The following is a 23,688-nucleotide window of genomic DNA, read 5'->3' on the forward strand; positions in this document are numbered from 1 at the left end:
ACCTTTCTGCTTCTTTTGATACATATTAGAAATTATATCTCTCTGGGCAGTATTCTATTTTGTGTTATTTTATTTTTTTAAGATTTTTTTGATGTGGACCATTTTTAAAGTCTTTATTGAATTTGTTACAATGTTGCTTCTGTTTTATGTTTTGTTTTTTTTGGCTGCGGGCCATGTGGGATCCTAGCTCCCTGACCAGGGGTCGAACCCGCAACCCCTGCAATGGAAGGTGAAGTTTTAACCACTGGACTGCCAGGAAAGTCCCTCTGTTTTCTTTTTATCTTGACTCACGTTTTTTTTTACTTCTCTGGTTCGTCAATTCCCCTAACACACGTGGGTTCATTGAGAAACCTTGAACACACATTTTATAAAACATTTCCAGTATGAAATATTCTGCCCGGTGGTTCCATACCTAGCGGAATTCCATAGGAACTTACATTTCCAGACTACCCACTCCCCAGTGGTTTTTTTAGTCTCAGAATGTTCATGAAAATAGTTTGAAGGTTTGTTTTTGGCTCAGAAGTCGCAGACAGACATAAGGAAACCACCCCCATCCATTATTCCTTTGCAACGATCAGCCCTCCTGTTACCCTCCCTTGCTTCAGGGGTACCTGTGCTAGCTTTGAATTCCCTGTCCTAACACTTCAACGCTGCTCAAATGCCCAGGTTAACACTCCCACCTAGTTTACTAAATGCCCTGGCGTCTACTTCCTCATTATACCCACTGGCTGGAATGAAGCGGTCTGAGGCTGTCAGCAGTCTTTCCGCCAGTTATTTTCTCCTGAAAACTACCTCCTTCATATTTGTTAGGCCACATCACATTCCATGCAGGTGGTTTTCAACGTGTGGTCCCTGGACATGTTAGGAATGCAAATTCTCAGGCCCAATCCCAGAACCTACTGAGTCACAAGTTCTGGGGCAGGGCTGGGAATTCTTTACCGAGGTGATGTTGATGCATTGAAGTTTGAGAACCACTATATTAGGATTGCAAAATGGTGATCTTGAAATTCTATCATTCCTCACTCATTCATCTGTGGAATTCCTCTGTAAAGTTCCCTGATCAACTAGGTTATCGTGAATTGCAATTTGTAGAAAAAAGGCAGGATAATCATTTCATCATTTTCCTTTAATTGTCCATTTTCAGTGTCAGGGTTAGTGCCCTAGTTACTTTCAGGAGTGACCAACTATATTTCTTGTTCGGTTACTTTTGGCTTTCTAAAACTATCATTATGAATTCAGTTTTTAATATATTCCATCCGTTTCAATCAGATATGGCCACTGTTGTTTGGATTGGTAAACATCCAAAAGCTCACCATCATACTTTCTCTGCGAAGCTATGGGAAACAGGGACTGAGACACTGGGGGCGGAATGCAGAATGTCACAGCCCTTTTGAAGAGAACTTACCAGCATCTAACAAAACGACAAGTGCATTTGCCCTCTGACCCAGCAACCCTACTTCTAGAAATCCACTTCTAAGAAACTGGCTAAGAAAATGACTTCACAGTTACTCACTGTGGCATCAACACAAATGTCCTGCCAGGGACAAGGTAGCCCGTGCAGTGGAGGAGGGCGTGGCCGCAGGATGAGTGACAAGGAAGGACCTCCAGGATATGCAGGCAAGGGGCAGGGCCGGCTGTCTAACACAACAGAAATACATACTTGCTTTCTGTTTTCTTAGGACACTGACTAGAAAGAAAAACAACAGTGGGTCCTGCGGAGGAGAGAGAGGAGAGCATGAGGGACAGTTAAGGAGGTGAGCTCTGAACACAACAGGCTTTGAAATCATGTCAATGCTTTACATATTTACAAACTTTAAATTTTTAAAGGCAATCCCTAAACTACAAAAATAGAATCTGAAATGAATGAACTCAATTGCCTCGGACTGGATTCTACAGAAGCCGACCCTGAGACAAGAACTTGGAAGGCGGCCCCAAGCAGCATCTGCATGGAGGTGGAAAAGGAAGAAGCCCATTTGCACCCACATCAGTTTCATTTAGTATTCGGTCATTTAAATACTTCAGGACACACGTTCACATATGAAACCATTTGCTTCCTAAGAACTAGGAGGAAACGTCTGTTTTCTTCATTTGCTGTCAGGCACCAAAATGCATTTTCACTTAAACATACACTGCAGCAAAATTTCTGGATTCTGATGCAACACAATAAAAAGATAGTCACGTTTTATGTTTCAGGTCAACAAATATGCCTCAGGTCAAACAGTAAGATTTTAAAGGAACTTGGAAATCAACGCAAGTTTGTAACTTATGTTTCATCTAAGAATTGCGCCCAGTTTTATTATCTCTCAAGAATGAAGCAGGGACAAAGGCAAGCTGAACACTTCCTGGCTGTTGATTACTGGCGAGCTGCCGGCCTCTGGTAGGAATCTCTGTCAAGCGGCATCCTCAGTCACTCGAGGACAGTTTAAGAAGGCAGTTACGATGTGAACACGTGCATGAGCTATTATACATAATTACAAGAGCTGGTAAACTCCGGTCTCCTCAGTAGGAGCGGATGGCTGGGGGGACAGTGGCGCAGTCAGCCTCGTTCAAAGTTCTGTCGATTACGGGTCTGTATTCCAGGGAGACCTAAGAAGAGTCGGTGATGAGTTAGCGCACAAAAACGTACAAACAACCCTCTTGTATACTTTTGGAAAATTAACCATAAAAGCAGATTTGCAGACAAACAGGAACTTAAAAACAAAGGTATTCACGGGAACATTTTTCAATAACAAACTCGGGACTGCTGTGTAAATCCATGTATGGAATACAGCAATTAAAATAACACTGTACCAAATTCTCAATGCTTTAAACTAAAACTTAAACTGAAAATGCTCAAAAAGTGGGTGAAACCCTGTATGTACTATTATCCTTTATCCGTAAATTATGTTTGTATTTGCAGTTTTTCCTACTTCTAAGTGAACAATTTTATATACATACGAAACTTGAAAGAAATATTTCAAAATGATAATAAAAGATCTGACTGGTGAGCTTATAAAGGTTAATTTTCTTCATTCTTCTTGTACTTTCTAAAATGAGCATGTATTTCTTTTACGATCATAAAAAAACCCAAACACTACAAAAGTAGGCTTGTATTAAGAGGATCGTTTGAATACACTGTCAGAAAAGAGCCTACATGAGGAACTATGAAAATTGCTGTCTGCCTGTATTAAACAATCGCACTAGGCACTCTAGAAGTATGAGGACACAGCATAACTTCTGTAAACCCAGATAGACAATTAAGACTATCCCTTAGGAAGCTCTGAAAAGCTTACACCTTACATCTTAATTATTTCTGAGTCTTAATGCCGAGCAGAAAGGCCAAATGGGTGAGTTATGCTTTGCTGGGGTAAGACCGACAGGAGCCCCACTGCTCTCTCAGCTGGTGGTTTCCAGGACCCTGCCGGCCCCCTGCCCCTCCCAACTTGTTCCCTGCCCGGGGAAGTTAAGAGCTGAACAGCATCCCCTGGGCTTCCCCGAGGCTGCGTCCAGGTGGTCCAGTCAAAGGGAAGGGAGGGGAGGGGTGCCTTCCCGCCCCACCCCCATCCCTGCCCACAGCTCTCTGTGGGCTCAGAACCCCCATCTGCCCCCCTACAGCAGGCCTCTGGCGCTGGCCCACCCCTGCCCAGCACCAGCGCAGTGGGGGCGGCCCTTATGGACCACCCGCCCACGCAGGGTTCTGTTTCCAGGCAGAAGCCTGACTGTGTCTTTTCAGTGGTGTCTCAAATCTGTCCACAGTCCGTTTAAACCCATGCTGCTTCTCCCGGTTCACCAAACGCTGACCGGCATAACATGAGGGACGGCCCACGCGCCATGGCGTACGTGAGCAGAACCCGTTCCCCGCGTACCTTCCCAGTCCTGATGTCCACGTAGGAGAGCGTGTGCTTCCTCCAGTGCCCCTCAAACGGCCTCTTGTGCTGCCCCTGGATGGGCTTGGAGTAATCGTACTCGTCAACCCGCTCCTGAGGCCACAGAAAGTACGTTTATTTCAGACAGTGCCGTCAACAAACATTCTACGCGGCAAAATCAGAAAACATGGCAAAACACGGCAAACTCCTTAAAAAGATACACGAGACTAGTCTGACATTAATTCCCCAGATCCCACTCAACAAGGAGGTCTCCATCGGCAAAGCGGACCTCGTGCAGAGCCAGGACCTTCCCAGTCCAAGCATGTCTCTACAATCCCCACCGAAACCACGCGTGCAGATCTGACCCGGAAGAGCACATGGCAAGAACACGCGCCACCGACCACCACACGCAGAGGAAGGCCACGAGACTCGGGATCCCTCAGCCAGTGGCCAGTCCTCTAGACGCACCTGTGGGCCCTCACTGATGACCTGTCAGTCCTCTGGACGGAGAGATAAGCCCTGCACTCTGCGCTGGCCCAGCCTAGGGCCCCCTCCCCTTTATTCATCCCATCTGCACCCCAGCAGTCTGACAAGGTCAGGCCCCGTGCAGCACAGCTGGGCAGCAGGCTGCAGCACAGTGGGACCCAGAGCTCCACTTCTGCATTTTCTCTCTACAGCTAGCAGATGGGTGTTGGAATTAAATTGATCTTTTATGCACTTAAAAATATATCAAATCCTTTTCCTGTCTTTTTGCTCTGTACTCTTGCAGAGTTCGACTTTTTCTTTCAGTCTTTTTTATTTAAATGTTCTAGTTTTAGCAATTATATTAAATTTTTCAGAAATTTTTAAAGAGAGGCTGAATGCTGCTAAGGAATATCTTGCACGTGGTAAGAGATAAGACACACAAAAGCCTCTTCAAATAAAACCCCAAACGTCCAACTACTTAGCAGCTTCTGCTGAGCGAGGCCAGTCTCTTGCTGGGGGCAATGGGGCGGGGAGCACACTCCCTCACTCCCGCACCCGCACCAGTGCCTCCGGGAGGGGAGGGACGAGCCGCCCAGGGTGAGCGGGCTCTGCCTGCACATGTGCAGTGACGTCTCAGCCGCAGGAACCAACCACGGGCTCTGGGAGAGGCTTCTCCCAGACCTGTACCTTTAGATGCCCTTTCTCCATGCTTGGTGCGCAGGACGAGTGTGCTCACCAACCTCCTCCTCTAACCAAGTACTCAGCAACTGGAATCCAGCTCCAATCAGTGTCTCGTGGTGGATCGAAATCCAGTTCGTCTTGCCCAGCCTCTAGCTGAGCCACCCAAACACTGTCCCGGACCAAAGCCTCTGTGTCCACCACGGGAAAGCAGCTCAGCTCCTGCTAATGTGCTCCATCCTTAACTTGACCGCCCCCAAACAACCGCTTCCGTGAAAATCTTAACTACCACATGCCAAGTACTCTTCTCTGAAGAATCTGATAAGTGAGCTCTGCATAAAAACCAGTTCATTAAAACAACGGTGATCCAAGATGAGGCTCTATATTCCCTTCCCAAACCAGAGGTGGGTCTGAAACAATGAGTCACTCGTCACTTCAAGCCAGGAGGTGAGCACTTCCAGGCAACAGAACCCGCTGCACGCTAACCTTCGCCCTAATGAGGCTGAGAGATGCAGCACCGGATACTGATCCAAAGCCAGAACAAGGTCAAACTAGTACTGAACTCGGCGAGAACAAAGGTACGAAGGTTATCAGAAGAGAAAAAGCATTCTTCTCAACTAACTTGCGGGAAGTGCAGAGAAAGTGCAGAGAAGTGAATGCAGAGAGTGCAGGGTCTGGGCTGAGCAACGCAGTGGGGAGGACAGCGGTGCAGGCGGTGGTGGCAGTGGTGGGCTGGGGGGGGGGTTGGACATGAAGGTGCACCTTGAAATCCTCTCTGGCATGAGCTCCGCGAGACTCCTTCCGGGCCTCTGCTCCATAAATGGTCTGCAGGGCACAAAGCATCAGGTTCTGCAGCTCCAGGGTCTCCACCAGGTCAGTGTTCCAGACCATTCCTGGGCACACAAGGCAGCCGTCAAAGACAACAGGATGCAGCCAGTGTCCACTGGCAAGGACGAGTTACGTCAGCGCTAAACGGGTCGGGCTACGCCCAGAAGCAGCCCGCCCTGCAGACATCCAGCAACAACCGTACGCAGGGGCCCGAGGAACCACTCACCCCTGTCAAACGTCTTCAGATGCTTTAGATCTCCATAGAGCTTGCTGATCTTCTCACAGCCTTCCTGTAACACACTTCCCACACGGAACACTGCGGCATGACTTTGCATCGACTGTAATACAAAATATTTGTAAGCTTTTAATCCGTGTGGAAAAGCCATGCCAAGAACTGTTAAACCTTTAGGTTCTTTTTCTTATGCATTTCATTTTTTGTAAAATATTTATGTAAATAGAGAAACTAGGAAATTCAGACTGTGAGTTTATTACTCTGAATTTTAAAACGAAGTTTGTTTGTTTGTTTGTGAGAACTTGAAAGACCTACTCTTCAAGCAACTTCCAAATGTATAGTACAGTAACATTAACCATAGTCACTATGCTGTGCGTTAGATCCCCCGGGCTTATTTTCATCTGGAGACTTGCACCTTTAGATGCCCTTTCTCCATGCTGCTGTTCCTTCACTCCTGCCCCCTGCCTCACCATCCCATGAGGCCTCCCCGAAGCCCAGCCTCGTTTGAAGATAGAACCACAGAACCACAGTCTTATGAGAATGGCCATATTCACCTTTTCCCTTTTAGTGGTGTCTGTGTGGATGACCCAATGGAACCCTTTCAGGATGCAACTAAAGCAAGGGGCTTCTTTCCAGAAAATGCGCCCACAGAAATTCTTGCAAATAATTTCAAGTGGACAAAGGTCTCATCCATGGACCAAGAATCCCGGTATTAAAGAATTTGATTGATTCCTAGCTGTTTTATTTACTTATTTATTTATCTAGAGTAGTCAACTGGTATTTTTAATTGATCTAAACCTGTGCTACCTCACGCAGTAGCCACTAACCATGTGTACCTACCTACATTTAAACTGAAATTGAATAAAATTAACTTAGACCGGCCTCATTTCCCACGCTCCACTATCACGTCAGAAATACAGACCGTTCCAGCGGACGTGCTGACGCAGGTGAGCACGGCTTCCGCACGCCACCCACACTCCCCTCCTGACCTCATTCAGGGGCATCAACGGGCCCAGTTTAAAGACATTTCCCAGAGTTGCCATAAGTAGGTGTGATGACGGGATTATTCCTCAGCAACGAGACGTGCTGGGCTTGGGAAGCTCCCAGCTGGGAACCGAGCTTCTCGGACCTTCCACTGTCCCTCCTCCTTCAGGCTGGGACAGAAGACCAGGGCCAGAGGCGGTCTGAGCAGGGAAGCTGCAGCAAACGCCTAGCACGTTTGACAGAAGGCCGAGTCCTGATGCTGCAGAGTTGCTGTGTCTGCCCTGGGCGGCCCTCTCCAGCCTTCAGTGTGGAAAGCGCACCCTTTTATCTTACTCGGGCCTGAGCTCGCCTCCATGACTCAGCAACCCCAGTGCAGGGCTACCAACACAGCTGGCCCGCTCATCCAGAGCGTGTCCAGGCTCCTACCTTCTGCATGTTCAGCCGTAGTTCCGATGTTCTTATGCTTCCGTTGGCAAATCTCAATTTGTCAAGATTCATGACAGATTCTTCCCCAGCATTTGGTTTAATCAAGGGAACTTTATCTCCTTTAAAAAAGACAAAAAAAAAAAACAAAAAAACCCACCAAATGTGTATTATACCTTTGCAGGGAGTTTGGAAAATGCATGCATAACCTGAGTTAATATTCCACCTGGACCACTCTATCCCTGAGGAAGCATCTATTGACCTGGGGCCAAGGAGTAAACAAAAAGACAAAATTTCTGGCAAAAAGTTGGTGTCCAATAAGTAATCTTTGAATGAACAAAACAGAAACCCTCTCTTAAGGTCAAAAATTAGATTTATGCAAACAAACCTTGCACTGCTACTCTGTGAAGGAAAAAAACTTCATCCTCCATAGCTGTTCTCATTCTGCCCAGCCCCGTTCTGGTTCTCAGACCTGGTTGTGTGTGTGGGGTGGGGGGGGCGGGCGGCACCTGGCTGGAGGTATTTAACAGCCTCCTGCTGACCCTGGCCCTGCACCCTCTTACATAAACCTCAAGATCTTCTGTTCTTGCCTTTCTAAAAAGATAAACGCTTTGAGGGTTTTTAAGCTGCCCTGGGATGACATGTTTCTAAATGTATTTTCTGTAGAAGGTAACACACGCAGGTGTGAAATACAGAAGACAAAGCCCTGCAGCCACTCTCTCTCCGAGGCGAGACCTGCCCAAGCTCTTCCAGGCAGGCAATTTTGCTAGCTTTTGTTTTTAATGCTTTAAAAAACGATCATTCCGTAAAATGGAGTTTTATCCTTAGGTGCACTGTTCTACAAATTTGAACACACACGTAGACTCCTGTAACTATCATGATCAGACTACAGAATTTAAGCGTTTTAACGTTTAATATAGTCCCACTTTGGGGAAAGTAGTGGGGCAAACACTTTTCCTCTCCTTTTGTCTTTAGAAACTAAAGCGTAACGAAGGTGTGATACCACTTTTAGTGCAGTTTGCTGGTTTTGACAAGCAGAGCTGCGTCAGCCCCACCACAAGTGGACCCAGACCCTGGTGACCACCCACCGTCTCCTGCCCCAGCTTCCCTTCTCCAGATGCCACACACACAAAATTGCACATATGTGGTCTCTTGCGTCTGGATCACACAGCCTAAGACCCACTCGTGCTGTGCACGTGTGGGCAGTCTGTTCCTTTTTAATGCTGAGTTCCCAAGGTTTTAAACGCGTGCATTGATCCTTCAGAGAGAAAAGTATTCTCAAAAAACTTCCTTTTTCTCGCTGTCAAAGAAAGGGAACCTCAGATTTTCTGTTCTGCTCTGAGAGATTGCTCCCGGGCTCTGGCGACAGCAAGAGGAGCACTAGAGCTGTTGTGAGACCAGCACATGCAGCTTTTCCTCGGCAAATGACTTTAAGTCACCACAAAAGAAAATCACTGATGGAACTCCATTCTCTCACTGAGGGGAGAGAGCTGTGACCCATCTTCTATTTTGTTTGCATTAACTCCTCCCTTTCTCCCTTAACAGATTGAGTTATAGTTTGTTTTTAGTATTTTATTAATTTTCTCTAAGTACCAAAAAATTATATATTCATTTATACCTACCATTTAAAACATTTCCTTGGAGATAAGTCATACCAGACAAGTAGTATGTGATAAACCCCTATTCAATAACGCTTTCCCAACAGTGATTTTTCTGAGAACATGATGACTGCAAAAAAACCTGACTGAAGTTACTCTTCTAACTGCCCCACCTACCCTGAGTCTAGCCTCAGGTCTCTCAGCATAAAAATCTCTGACTTTGTTTCCTCGCTTCCAGGGAGGGAAACCGGACGCCCGCTAGTGACCGCGACGCAAAGCGCCCTGAAACAGCCAGACCGCCGCAAGGAGCACGCACCAGGCTTGCAGGACTCCGCGATGCTCAGCGCGCACGCCCGGCCGAAGACGACCAGGTCCAGGAGCGAGTTCGCCCCCAGCCTGTTGGCGCCGTGCACCGACGCGCAGGCAGCCTCCCCACACGCGTACAGGCCGGGCACGACCTGGTCCTGGCCGCCCACGTGCTTCAGAACCTGGCGAAGAAGACTGAGATTACGGGGTGCGGTCTGCTCAGCCCCCCTCCCCTACAGTGGGGGGTCGGAAGAAGGAGAAATGGCAAAAACTGGGCCTGCACCACCGACAGGGACCCCCACAGACACCGTGCAGCCTCCTTCCCTGGCCCCCGTGCCGAAGTCAAAAGACCCCAGGGCCACTCCACACACCCAGCAGCACCTCACCCACCTCCCGACGTGCCCCTGCGCGCCCGCTCCGACGGTGGGCTCACAGCAGCGGAGCATGGCGGGCAGAGGGCCTTCAACGGGGAGGCGGGGGACTGGAGTCGTAAGTCAGCCTCTTACAACAGTCCCACCCAGCTTACAACAGTCCTGAGGACTGAAACCAGGTGACTGAAAAGCTCTTTGTGAGCCGCAAACCATCCAAAGGTGTTAACTGTAAAGAACACTTTGTAACACACAACCATGCAGGAAAAACTGCAAATGACCTCACGTCTGTGACTGCGTACTAAGAAGGGATGAATCAATTATCAGCGGTTACTTGAGGCATGAACGCAGACACCACAGCCAAGGCAAGGCCCCTGCCCTGCCCCAGACTGCCCAGGGCTTCTGAGGGAGGCCCCGCGCGCGGGGCCTGCTGTGGCACGGGCTCGGCACCCTTACCTGCCCCTTGTAGTTGGTGGGGATGCCGCCCATGTTATAGTGCACGGTGGGAAGCACGGGGATCGGCTCCTTGGTGACGTCCACACCCGCGAAGATCATGGCTGTCTCCGAGATGCCAGGCAGGCGCATAGCCAGCTGTTCCGGGGGGAGATGGTGCAGCTGCAGGTACACGTGATCCTTCTCAGGGCCACAGCCTCTGGTGAAAGAGGACATCACGCCGTAAGGTCGAGAACAGCAATCCAGAAACCGTGAGGTCACAAAATCCTGGCAGCACACGAGGTTCCACACGCTTTGATGCTGCAGAAAATGCTCCCTTCATTAAGGCCACCTTTTCATGGTGTCTCTTCTCAGCACCCACCATGTGCCAGGGTAGACACCAGGTGCTGGGATGCAGCCACGAACACGACGGAAGCCCTGCCCTCACCGGGCTCCCACCTGAGGGTCGGGAGGTGCCGATTTGCCACACTCTCCCTGGTGGCTGCATTACAGGCGTCTTTCACACCAGATGCTCCAAAGAACCACCTGACGTCTCCTTTCTTGTGTGCGAACGTGACGCCTCACCCGCAGATACTTAACCAGCGTCACCACAGCGGCACGAAGTCAGGCACTGAGGCCTCACGCTGCTTCACTGAGGAACAAACAACCCACCCACCTTGAGGGCCCCAAGCACCCGGGAGTTCAAGCAGCATACCAGCTGAAGCTCGCGCACTGAACTCAGGACAGGGGTGTGTCTTCTCCCCCATACTGTCCGCTTCTGTCACACACTCACTCACACACACAAACCATCTGAGATGGACTTACAGCTAACTGGCTAAACTTCTCAAATGTAGAGATCCTAAACTGACAGACAACAGTCAGAGGTAACTGCACACAGGCCTCCGGGGTGGGCGGGGTGCCGACACTCACACAGAAGCCCCCCAGCCCGTGCTGAAATGCAGACACAAACCACAGCCACCAGAGGGGTGGGGCGTGCAGACACGCTCAGACCCCTCTGGGTACACGCACACAGACCTTCCTTCACGGATCTCCAGGGTCATGGAGCGGGATACGACGTCCCTGGATGCCAGGTCCTTTGCGACAGGAGCATAGCGCTCCATGAACCTCTCGCCTTGACTGTTGATAAGGATGCCTCCCTCTCCACGGCACCCTTCCGTGATGAGACAGCCAGCACCGTATATGCCTGCAAACAACGAACTGATTAAACAAGCATAACCTAAGGACCGCTGGGCCTACATCTCAAATGCAGATGTTTTTCCCAAGATACTTTGGGAGGAGACAGAAAGGGTGTGCAAAGAGCACCACACTCACGAGCGTAAGAGAGGAAAAGTTAGGGCACAGCGCAATGCCGCGGTATGAAAAAACGCAATGACCAAGCTGCAGAGAAGGAAGGTCGGCTGTGTGGACGACGCAGCTCTGCTCAATACTCCGATTACAACTGTGCTTTAAACTCTCAACATGACAAAGTTTATGTTAAATATCTCGGTTTTAATTGTTACTAACACCTTATCAGGTTTTAATTGCTGAATGTCCTTCTGCACCATGAAACCGTGTTGGCTCCTGTAGGTCCAGAAATCAGCTTGGAAATGTGGCGTATCAAGTAACCGAACAACAATACGGCAATGATCACTACACCCGATACTTAGGTTGCACCCGCTGTGTACAACCCTAAGTCTCACCACAACCTGTGGGATGGTCCCCCTCTGCCGAGACAAGCCCACCAATGCGATGCCGGGAGACGCAGAGCCCAAATCCAAATGTGGCAACGGGGAGCAGGGAGCTGCGCCCCGATCTCAACCGTCCCTCTGCGTAAGGAGCACAAGGACGCCCGGCACTGGGTGTTGCACGCCCAGCGTAGTTTGAAGGTTATCACTTTTATTAGTGCACCAAAGGGTTACCTTGCCTTTAAAACAAGGTGCAAATTCCTGTATCTCATCTTCCAGTTTTCCTAGTTTCAGTGGCCATGTCTTCTGGTGGTTTATCTCTCATACGTTGAAAAGGAAGCAAAAGAAATAGAGCTCTAACTACAGAGGGAATTCCGAAGTCTCAGACATTGTATTGGTTAAAAACAGCAATAAGACTACCACCTACTACTTCTTTTTACTACTCATCCCTGCCAGGGTCAGAAGGAACACACGGACGGAGCAAAGAGAAAAAACAGGCCCTGTTCTTTAGTACAGTGGCAGCTCCGCAGCTGACAGATCAGTAAACAACCCAGAAACAAAGTTCAGGATGGGATTCACCAACTCCCCTCCCAGGCCCCCTCCCACGTTCGTGCACTCATCACCCTCACTTGTGGACATCTCAGGGCCCCGCCTGCCGTGCTCTGTCACTGTGGCAGCCTGCCATCTGTCTGTGCCACTTCTCCACTCAAATGCATTCCCTCTGGCTCTACTGACTGAGGCCCTACCATGTGCTAGGCGCTGCGAAGACAGCGGTAAATGAGACAGACCTGCCCCCGCCTCCCAGGGGGAGCTGACACCCTAGTCGAGGAGAGGGACACCAAACAGTCACGGCCTCGCGTCTGGCCAAGTGCGCCGAGACAAGGCGTGGAAGTGAGACACTGGCCTCCACTGCCTTGGGGGACGTAGGGAAGAATCTCCTCGGGGAAGTCACGAGTTAGGATGTGAGATATGAGAAAGCAAGTGCACGTAACTGCAGAGGAGCCTTCCCACAGGTACCGAGCACCTGAAAGGCACAAAGAGCCTGATGCCATCCTACCTGTGGGGTGGAACTGAACAAACTCCAGGTCCTGGCAGGGAAGGCCTGCCCTGGTGATCATGGCAGTGCCGTCCCCGGTGCTGGTGTGGGCGGATGTGCAGCTGAAGTAGGTGCGCCCGTAGCCTCTGGAAAACACACAGGCCGGCAGAGAGGTGACTGCACAAGCGTCCCATCAGGACCTCCTTTCTAATGGACTGGAGTGGACCAGGCACCCAGGCAGCACCTCTGCGGGTGCATGTGCACACACTGCCCTGGGCAACTGGGACGGTAGCCGGGGGCAGAGAAGGCGCTCTCGCTTGTCCCTCAGGGCGCTTCTGTGCTAAGTAACTGATTTCCCTGATAAAAATGTATAAGATAATAAAACCTGAACACGTTTATGGATGCACTTCTTAAAACGGTTAAAATAACAGACTGACAGTATGTAAGATGGAATTTACTTATTTTCCTCATGTGAACAAACAACACTCTTCTACCCCAGAAATCAGCGTAAACACAGCATCCCTCAAAGCAAAAGAGACGCTACTCCAGACAGCATCAGACTCTCCAGGCCTGTCTCCTCAAGGGTCCTCCCAGCTATGAACTGCTGACACTTTCTTGCCGCCGTGAGGCAGGTGTCGTCCCTCAGGCCCACAAAGCCACCCCTTGCCGGGTGAAGTCACAGCCTGCGCCTCAGCCATTACTCCGGGACACCCCTACTCTCATCAGAATAAATAAATTCAGCTCGCCTGCAGAGAAGTTGAACACGACTAAACCAGGCTCTTACCCAGTAGCCACAACAGTGTTCTTTGCTCTGATGCGGTGGATGGACCCGTCTTCTATGCACAGAGCAATAACGCCTCGACACTCCCCGTTCTCCATCAGGAGATCCAAGGCAAAGTACTCCACAAAATAGCTGGTATCATATCGCAGAGACTGAAAAAGAAAGAAAAACAACCAAAAAAGGGGTCCCGCATTTGCAATTGCACTGTTAAAGCTAACAGATTAGAGTGGGCACAGGGATCAGGCGGACCCTAGCGGAACACTGGCTTGGAAAAGGAGCCAGACTTCAACCCATGGATGGCAGTGCTGATGCATCGTGTGACAACTCAGCTGTACAAACAATGCACCTCAGAAGAGGATGCCGCACGTGGGACACATCTCTCAGCTCTACACACCCCGAGAGGCGCCAGAGAGGCAACACTAGCCTCCCCTCAGAGCTGCTGCGAGAGCTGCGCCCGTGGACCATGGGGTCCCGACTTAGACCAGGGTGTACTGCACGGCGTCTGCTGCCGTCTGGCCCCTTAGTCCAAGTAAAGCAAAACGCTCAGCACATTTGTAATGACTATCAATTTAAGTTTTTAGAACAGATACTTGCAAATTAACAACTATCAAGTTACTCTGCTGCTCAAAAAGCGATCCCTGGGCGGACAGGCTGACACGCTGACCTGTCCCCGGGGTGGCCTGCTTCCCATGTCACCACACGCCTGGCCTGGCCGCGTCCCACCACCCTGTGCACCCAGGGCACCTCACCCTTCCATACAAAGTGTGCAGCAGCGAGTGGCCAGTGCGGTCGGCCACGCAGCAGCACCGATGGGCCTGCCCGCCTTTCCCGAACTTGAGGCTCTGTCCACCAAAGGCACGCTGGTAGATCTTCCCATCTTCAGTTCTGCTAAACGGCATGCCGTAATTCTCCAGCTGAGAAACAGAAAAACACCGAGCGCCTTAACGGGATCCAGACGCTCACGGCTAACTCACGCTAGAACACAACACAAATCTGCAAGCCCCGAACAAACACATTCTACGGAGAGCCCAGCAGCAGAAGACAGGAGCGTTCCGTTAGAGCAGCTCGCTGCAACCTGCCGGCTGAGCACTCCCACCACAACCCCCCCTGCATCGGACAGCCGGCAAGGACGTTACCTCCACCACGGAGGCCGGGGCCTGCTCCGTCATGTAGTGGATGGCATCCTGGTCTCCCAGCCAGTCGGAGCCCTTCACGGTGTCGTAGAAGTGCCACCTCCAGTTGTCCTCCTCCATGTTCCCCAGGGCGGCGTTGATCCCCCCCTGAAACGCCAGCAGCCCCGTGAGCTACAGCAGGCTCACCTCCCCACTGCCTCCTGCCCGGAGCCAGATTCGGAAAAAGCCAGCTACTCGCGCGAGAGGGCCAGTGAGGGATCTCACCGTCCGGCAGACTCCGAAGCGCATCTCCTCCCCCTGCAACCTAGAGGCAGGGCCCAGTTACGGCATCCCCCAGCCTCAGGCGCCTCACCCATGAGAGGGACACGGAGCCCAACCCCTTGGGGCGTCATCTGGAGGGTCGGCCGAGGTTCCTCAGATGAGGCTTCTTCCTTACCAAGCCCGGCATGTAAAAGGGATTCAAATCTAATAGCTTCACGACAAACGTTCCCAATGGTACTGGAACGCAGGCGCTAAAGGCAGAAGCGCTTCCTGCCGAGGGCTCAGAGCCCCAGCCCCACCCCGCCCCAGCCTGCCCCTAAATCGCAGTACACCCGCCCACCCCCCAAATTAAAACTGCACATCTCTTCAGATGACCCTTCTCACAAGGCACGCTAACCTCCCTTTCTCCCAGTTGTTGCTCAGTCATAACTTTTTTTTTTTTTTTTTTTCCGCGGTACGCGGGCCTCTCACTCGTGTGGCCTCTCCCGTTGCGGAGCACAGGCTCCGGACGCGCAGGCCCAGCGGCCATGGCTCACGGGCCCAGCCGCTCCGCGGCATGTGGGATCCTCCCGGACCGGGGCACGAACCCGCGTCCCCTGCATCGGCAGGCGGGCTCTCAACCACTGCGCCACCAGGGAAGCCCCAGTCATAACTTTTGAGTCAGCACTCTCATTGGAATTTCTTCAGCTGTGGCTGCTGTGCCTCAGTTTCCCATGTTATGCTTGGCTACCACTAAACGAGTCACTAGCACAGAGCAAGGAACGCTGGACAGACACGCACCACGAGTCACCACGTTCCTTCCTCCCTCCTCCATCCCCTCCAATCGTAAACCCAAACACAATCCTGATAAAAAATGTTAAGTACCAGGGCAGCAGAATGTAGAAAGCTGGTTTAAAATAATGCAAAAACGAAACTGCCTTCCAAAGGGGTTATATAAATTTATATCCTCACCAGCAATGTAAAAAAATGTGTTTCCCCATAGCCTTGCCAACAGAGTTTTGTCAAACTTGGAGTTTTGCTAATCTAGTAAGTAAAAAATAATATGTCAATAAATAAATAAATCATACAAAAACATGTGGCCCAGTGCATGCAAAAATGCTGTTATCCTTCCCCCAATTAAACCTTCTTTTCTCGAGAACCAGCATTCAAGTTAAGCTACCCTTTTCTCATTCTTTTTATTGCATTACTATTGCACTACCTGAAAACTGCATTTTTTGCAATACCGTTCAAAATTACCTGCTTAGATCTATTCTTGCTTTTAGACAATGAATTATCCAAGGGTATTTATTACTTATTCTTCAGTTTAAAAAGCACAGCTTTCGAACAAAGTATCTAGGCAGTTTAGTGCGTAAAGAATGTGGCTGGACCCTGACTATAGCTAGTCCAGATGTAACGGTGATGGGAGCTCTTGTTGCTTCGTAGAAAGTCAGCACATCCTCTGTTGTCTCAATGGGGAAACGCATTCAAATACCAGAAAAGATGGTCAAATGTGATTGTAGAATACTACCTGCATACCAGCTGGGCACTCCCTATAGTGTGCCTACAGTGAATAAACAAAATAATAAAGTCACATAATTTCCCACCTTACTTTTTCTTCTTCCCTAAATTCAGAGCATTAAAGGCCACTGTTTTCTGTGCTGCAGCTTCACACCATCATCAGAGCTCGTCACCACCACTCGAGGTCTGCCCTGAGGTTCCTCCGGCAGGTACAGAGCGAGCCCACAACAAACTTGTTCACATCGGGTAAGGGCAGTGAAGGAGCTCACACCATGATGGAGGCGGGCATGACTGGAGCAGAAATAGGAGTGACAACAAGGCTCTGGGCAGTGGGGCGGGGGCAGGGTGGGCAGAGACCTCCTGGCGAGGGAGCGCCAAGAACAGAGGGAGCCCAGTGGAGGGCGGCCTGCAGCGGGAGGCTGCTGTGGTGGAGCGCCGGGCTGTGCAGTGCCTCGCGAGCACCAAAAGGACGGAGAGAGCCCTTTCTCATACCTGGGCTGCGACGGTGTGTGACCTGGTGGGAAAGAGCTTTGTGACGCAGGCCGTGTTAAACCCTGCTTCAGAAAGGCCAAATGCAGCTCGCAGGCCCGCCCCTCCGGCGCCGACCACCACTGCATCGAATTCATGATCCACTACTGGGTACTGCGTAGAAATCTGGAAAAGAAAACGCCCCCTGTCAATCACTGGTTCAACTAGGCCAGACACTGAGGCTGTGGTTACGGTGAAAGAGAGTCATTGCCACGCCCAGAGGGCCTCCATCCTGTGCTGAGACTGCACACCAGGTACAATGCAGTAGTCACAGGAGACGTGGTGGGCTCACCGTCGAACTGAAAGGGGACGGAAAACAGCTCTCATCAATAGCAGAGCACCAATCCCATGGAGCTAGGGCACCCACCATTAGTTGAAAGGCCGAAAACTAAGTAGGGGACCAGAGATGCAGAGGAAAGCAACATCACAAATCAAAATACCAGTCCTAACTACGGTGTTTCTTTGCAATTATCCTTTTTACTTACCTTCTCTTTTTACATTTATACCCACATACATGTACAATCTAAGCTTACAGTGTAGTATAGATCATGATCTGAAGCTTCTCATGAAAACACTGCAATGTTGTTTCATTTAGATGAGGACAGTCCATTCACCTGACCGGCCATCCAGGAACCAAGGACACAAGTCTACTCCAGGTCCATGTCGTATTTGCGACTGAGAAGCGCCAACAAGCATTCAGTAACTATTGTGAGCTTATGAGATAGAAACTTAGAAGCAAATTTCAGTTTCTTCAACAGACCTTAGAAGGGCCTCGTAAACACAAAAGAGCCCAAGTTGCTACCCAGTCCTCAGCTGAGGAGGGTGTCCGTCACCACCCATCCCAGTAAATACCGTTCATCTGACATTTGTATTTCATTATTTTTTTACTTAAAGTTTAATCTGGTTTACAGATATGTAAGAGCTACAAACAAAAAAATGTTAATATCTATGCTGTATTTGTACTATAAGTATTATTACACTAAAAATAATGAGCATGAATGAAAAATTTTTAAGTAAAACCTGTGTTACTCAAATACATTAAAACCTGGTATAGAACCCTACTCCGTTAAGTCAAAAAAATCACTTATAACAAAGTCATGAACTTACTGCATCTGAAACTTTAGCGGACGACCTCTTACTGCTATCAACGGTGAAGTGAAAACTGCGGGCTCCTGTGTGCAATGCTGGTGGCCGCTGCTGAAACACAGATGGAACACTAAGTGTCTTCACGGAACAGGGGACTTGTAATTAAAACTTCCCTTCTAAGTCGACAACCTTCTTATGTACCCAGGTGCTCCCTTTTTAAAAAAAAAAAATTAATTAATTAATTTATTTTTGGCGGCGTTGCTGCATGTGGGCTTTCTCTAGTTGCGGCGAGCGGGGGCTACTCTTTGTTGCGGTGCGTGGGCTTCTCACTGTGGTGGCTTCTCTTGTTGCGGAGCACGGGCTCTAAGCGTGCAGGCTTCAGCAGTTGTGTCATGTGGGCTTAAGCAGTTGTGGCTCGCGGGCTCTAGGGTGCAGGCTCAGCAGTTGTGGCGCACAGGCTTAGCTGTTCCACAGCACGTGGGCTCTTCCCCGACCAGGGCTCGAACCCGTGTCCCCTGCATTGGAAGGCGGATTCTCAACCACTGCACCACCAGGGAAGCCCGCTGGTGCTCCCTTTCACCCAGAAGCCTTACCTGGAACCCTCCACTTAACCCTGAAGGTTAAGGCAAGGGCTAAGGACCCAGGGCAGGCCCAGGAGGCGAGGAGTTGGCACTCCAGCGAAGGCCCTTCTAGGTGAAGTTTGTTTCCAGACAGGACACTGACTCGGGAAATGACAAAAGGCACACTTTCACATTAATGTCTTAATTTATGGTACTTCGTGGAGAATGGGGAAGGCATCTGTGCTGCCTGAGTGGCAGTTTTGCCAAGAATGAAGTACCTTCCCGGGATCCATCCCAGCCCTCTGCATGCTGGAGCTCCCCTGTGAGGTTCTGCGGGTCACTGGAGGAGGCGCCAGGCAGCGCGTTGGGAGTGGGTGCTCCAGAGCAGGCTGTCACTGGGTGTGGTGACATCCCTTCCCTGAAGACGAGAAGATTCGGCCCCAGAGACGCTCCTGGTCCTGCCTCACCACTCTCCACCCCTGCGCTAGGCTCAACCACGCCCCTTTACCTGGCATACTCCACGTGCCGTTCCCTCTGCTAGGACACCTGTCCCTGGGCAACCTCTACAACTACAAGTCTCAGCTCAAATGTCCCATCCTATAACCATTTACCCAAGAAAATGGTATTAATGAAATCACAGCCCAGCATGAGAGGCAACCTTCTCCATAGGCTAGCAATGGTCAGCAACTTAGGGAATAAGTTTTTCCATTCTGCTGACTGCATTTTACTAGACCACTGATAAAAGTCTTAGAAATATCTTGAAGAACAGTTTTGGGAAATAAGTACATTCAACGATGACAAAAGGGATGCCTTCAAGTATTCTGCAATTGGAAGAGATGTTTCAATTCTGTGGGGAAAGAAATTATGCTATGGGACAAACAAGTGGGGATAACAGGGAGGAGAATTACCAAATACAAAATGAACTCCAACTGAGCTGTCTGAAACTGGACAGACTTCCCTGTAAGTGAGGGACTCAGGCCGGAGCTGGACGACCTGACCGACTACTTGCGAGCAGCGCCAGAGATGGCTCCCTCTAACTCTGAGACTGAGTGGTAGCTGACACAAACACTGAGTTGACTTTAATAGCGCCGATTCAAAAGTAGTTTCCTGGGTTTTTAAGTAGATCTGAACTGATAAGAGTCATACTCTTGAATTCTCCATTTGCAATGTTAAGTATGTTTGTTTTTATGGACAAGACCACTCTTTCAGATATGAACTAAAAAAACAAATATTTTTCAGCTGTATTATAATTTTTAAATGGTAAAATCATATTTTAACAAAAAACTAAGTCCCTGAAAGAATTCTAATACAAATGTTCTTGAAAATTTCATAAAGAATAATATAAATACAGCTAATAGCACCAATAAGAACAGTACATTTTGATGCCAAATTAAAATTAAAACAGAAACCGTGAGAGTCCCTATTTATTTCTTCTTTCTAGGATGTTCACACACACACACACACCCCCCACAAGCACACGGTTAGCTTAAAAAGCAGCAGCTACCGTAAAGAAATCTTTAACAAATTATCATATTATCTCTCTGTGGAAAACAGTAACATTATTTTTTGTATCTAAATCCAATTTGGGGAGTGATATTAGAATCTGGAGCCCAATTTTAATCCAATTTCTGTCTTTAGATAAAACTTGTATTATGTCACTTCTTAATCTAACGTTTTTTGAAGAGAAATTATCAAACCTTTCCCAAGAGGGTAACGAAAAAGAATGCAGAAATCTACCTAAGGTAGAATTAAAAGAACACAGAGCTCTTAATAGCATAAAAGTACAGGTGACTGAATTAGGAGGAAAAGGAGAGAAAAAGTGAGAAGGGTAGAGATACTGATGCCCTCCATCCAGCAAAGTGGTGCTGGGGGCTGTCCTCATCTAACAGAATACACCTGCGAATCACGAACAAGAAACCAATTTGTAAGCACAAGCTACAGAATTACAAAAGTAGACCATAAAGGATCTGAAGTGGTTGCATAATTATATTGGGAGAACTGAGGATGTGGGTAGGAGGATGGTTTAAGTGAGCTAAATCCTCATTTACCAGCAAAAGTCAATGTCTAAACTGGACAAAAATGCACCTGCATTATCAGCTAGAGAAATGGAGGTAAACAGCAGGGGCCAATACCAAAAACAGTTCAAAATTGTTTCCACTGGGGAAAAGGTCTGGGGAAGGAGGTGGTCTTATACCTTTTCACTTATAAGGGCTTCTGTACTGACATTTTCTTTTCCAACTATGTGTAATTATTTTCACTAAAAATGTAAAGGTTTTTAAAACAGGAATGTTTCAAATACCATTCACATGATTACCGAGGGCAGGCTGTGAGCTGTGGGCCTGGCACGGAGGCCAGCTCTCCCAGGTTACCTCACAGAATCCTCATTCACCCCACAGAGAAACCGAGTCTCTTCAGGACGCAGCAGCTCTGGACTGGGTCTGCCCGGCTGGCTCCAAATCCTGTACTGTCCCCACCATCTAGGGACCCCTGGGGAAAATCTCTGGGACTCCAAACTAAGATGAATATCCAGGCTGTATGCCCAAACTGAGCCACAACTTTTCAAGTGAACCAGGAAGAACATGACACGGAATGCAGAGCTGAAAACCAATGGCATTATAATTATCCCAAGAAACAAAACGTTACTACAGTGGCCTAAATAATGTAAACCTAGATACACCATTAAAACATACTCGGAGTGATACATTCAAGGAGAAGAAGCTGACTTATTCTAGAAAACTATCTTGCTGAAAATTGAAAACTCCCAACCGAAGGGGGAAGTTAAGCAACTGAAGTTCTTCGGTTTGCCTGCCCTTTCGATTTAACTGCCAATACTTTGGAACAGTTTGTAAATTCTGTCAGTGCACTGGGACAGCGGGAGAGGAAACAAAGGCAAAATAGGTTTGATAATTTTGTAACTTTAAAGCAGCTGTAAATATGACTTGGAAACACCACAGAATTGAACAAAATGAGATAAAGAAAAATGTTGTGGACTTTATTCAAATTATCCTCATCAAGGAGGCTTTATGAACATTCCTCGGCTGGAGATCATGAATTCCTTTCTTTTTTTGTTCTGCTAATTTGATGCTTTTGTTCTTGCCAATCTGAAACTCCAATACACAGCTTGTGGACAGATTAATTTCCATAGACGGAAATAATTTCCAAAGCTATCTACATCAGAATAAAAAACCTTTAGAAACCCAAGAGCATCTTCGGTAGACCTAACCTGTGGTTCAACTTTGCTAGCTCTACCTTGCCATCATGTTCACAACCACCTGAAAATGGGACCATGGTGAAGATTCAAGGAGACAGTGGAGCGCAGTGCTGGCAGCCAAGAGCGGGTTCAACCGAGATCACTTCCAATCAAGCCAATAGGAAAGGAGAGGTTTATGCTCCAACTTGTGGTGCGCCGGAACTTTACTCTTACTTTCAGCTAAAAGCTCACAGCTGAATTCCTTCCAGCCCAGCTTGTGTAAAGGACAGCAATATTTTCATAAAATGGCAAAGGGCGAGGGGTAGGTGAAGGGTGTCTGCAGGATGGAATAAGGAACTCCTGGTTCCAGTCTGGTCTGAAGACAGACGTGTCAGCTCTTCCCCAGTCACCACCACATACCAAATCTGTCATCTCACCTAACGATAAGGGCCCACTCAGAAGTTTGCTCAAACTTTGTTGGCTAAAACTACCGCACTGACCATGGACTTCATTTCCTGCTTGTGGACCCCCTGCTACAACTGTGTCTTAGAGCCCAAGATTTGGGGGCTGGGGGAACCTCTGCTCAGTAAGAACCAGCAACACATGAAAGCATTTAAAATGCTTTCTAGTGTTGGTAGGTTGTCCGACTAAACCACCTCACATTTAACATTAACTTTTAATTCCTGTATTTTAAAAAGAAGAAAACTGTGGGTATAATTACAGGCATAAATCAAGTCAACATTGTTGAAAGCCTTGGTTCCCACTGGGACCTTTACTTTGTAATTAAATTACTAACTAGTAGGCTCGAGGAGTTCATGTAAAAGAACCAAATAACTAAACCCTCTAAATTCAGTGCTTCCAATAAAACCCCCCAGGGCTTCCCTGGTGGCGCAGTGGTTGAGAGTCCGCCTGCCGATCCAGGGGACACGGGTTCGTGCCCCGGTCCGGGAAGATCCTACATGCCGCGGAGCGGCTGGGCCCGTGAGCCATGGCCGCTGAGCCTGCGCGTCCGGAGCCTGTGCTCCGCAACGGGAGAGGCCACAACAGTGAGAGGCCCGCGTACCAAAAAAAAAACCCCAAATCGACTCTGAAGGCCTCACCGTCAGGAGTGCAGGGGCCACGGTCCAGCAGCCAGGCCTCGGGAAAGCACATCCCGGACCGACCCGAGTGGGGCTAGCGGGACTCCGCAGCCCAGGAAGACACCCGCCCGGCGTCCGCCCCAGTGGCTTTGCGGTCAGTGCTCAGGGGTCACCGCACAACACCCAGAAGCAAGGCCGAGCCTAGTGCCGGGGCTCCGCTCGGATCCCACCCGCCCGGGTCCACCGCGATCAGGCCGCCCCGGGCCCGTCCCACCGTGTGACCTTGGGCGGCCGTGTCCTGGAGCGCGCGCCCGGGGCTGAGCGGGCTGCCTCGGCCGTCGCCCCGGGCTCCTGACCGGGCCCTGGGAGGGGACGGGTCCCGGGCGGCCCGCAGCGTCGTGACCTTCACCGCGCCGCAACCCGCTCGGCTGGAACAGAGTCCGGCGGGCCCTCCCCAGCCCGCCCCACCTCGGGGTCGGGGGCGCGGAACCCAGCGTCCGCCCTGCCCCACCCGCAGCGCCAACTCACCGCCCAGGTCAGCGCTAGGCGCCGGGCGCGAAGCAGCCGCGACACAACCCCGATCCCTGACACAACCCCGATCCCAGACATGTCTGCCCTCCGCCACGGTCCCGCCAGTCCCCGCGCAGACCGCGCCTGCGCACGTCGCCGCGCTCGGGGCCGACGGTGGTGGGG

At 49.6% G+C, this 23,688-nt stretch overlaps 1 protein-coding gene across 2 annotated transcripts; it reads right to left on the reverse strand.

The window, feature by feature from the left end:
* Positions 1 to 1,118: 1,118 nt before the first annotated feature.
* On the reverse strand, positions 1,119 to 23,631 carry SDHA (succinate dehydrogenase complex flavoprotein subunit A). 2 transcript variants are annotated; one of them, XM_082837295.1, is made up of 15 exons: positions 23,524 to 23,631; positions 18,188 to 18,274; positions 17,045 to 17,206; positions 14,798 to 14,941; positions 14,411 to 14,575; positions 13,665 to 13,813; positions 12,902 to 13,026; positions 11,195 to 11,363; positions 10,184 to 10,379; positions 9,370 to 9,541; positions 7,459 to 7,577; positions 6,043 to 6,154; positions 5,751 to 5,881; positions 3,846 to 3,959; positions 1,119 to 2,586 (listed from the first exon to the last, which is right to left on the reverse strand). In XM_082837295.1, exons 1-15 carry the CDS (start codon positions 23,602 to 23,604, stop codon positions 2,500 to 2,502), a joined length of 2,013 nt encoding a protein of 670 aa, XP_082693421.1. In that variant the 5' UTR covers positions 23,605 to 23,631; the 3' UTR covers positions 1,119 to 2,499. The 2 variants fall into 2 exon arrangements, with proteins under 2 accessions (XP_082693421.1, XP_082693420.1); XM_082837294.1 differs by having other exon boundaries at positions 18,188 to 18,277.
* Positions 23,632 to 23,688: the final 57 nt, after the last annotated feature.

This window comes from Leucopleurus acutus (genome assembly GCF_964270905.1).
Source record: "Leucopleurus acutus genome assembly, chromosome: 3".
Taxonomy (NCBI): Eukaryota; Metazoa; Chordata; class Mammalia; order Artiodactyla; family Delphinidae; genus Leucopleurus; species Leucopleurus acutus.

What these genes read in the sequence shown, in the direction of transcription:
- SDHA (XM_082837294.1), bottom strand. Translation starts at nt 23,604, where the DNA reads ATGTCTGGGATCGGGGTTGTGTCAGGGATCGGGGTTGTGTCGCGGCTG. An exon ending in CCCCGGCCTCCGTGGTGGAG is followed by an intron (nt 14,576 to 14,797) that starts GTAACGTCCTTG and finishes TCTGTTTCTCAG; the next exon opens with CTGGAGAATTACGGCATGCC. An exon ending in ATGCCAGAGAGGATTTCAAG is followed by an intron (nt 3,960 to 5,750) that starts GTGCACCTTCAT and finishes CTGTGGCCTCAG; the next exon opens with GAGCGGGTTGACGAGTACGA.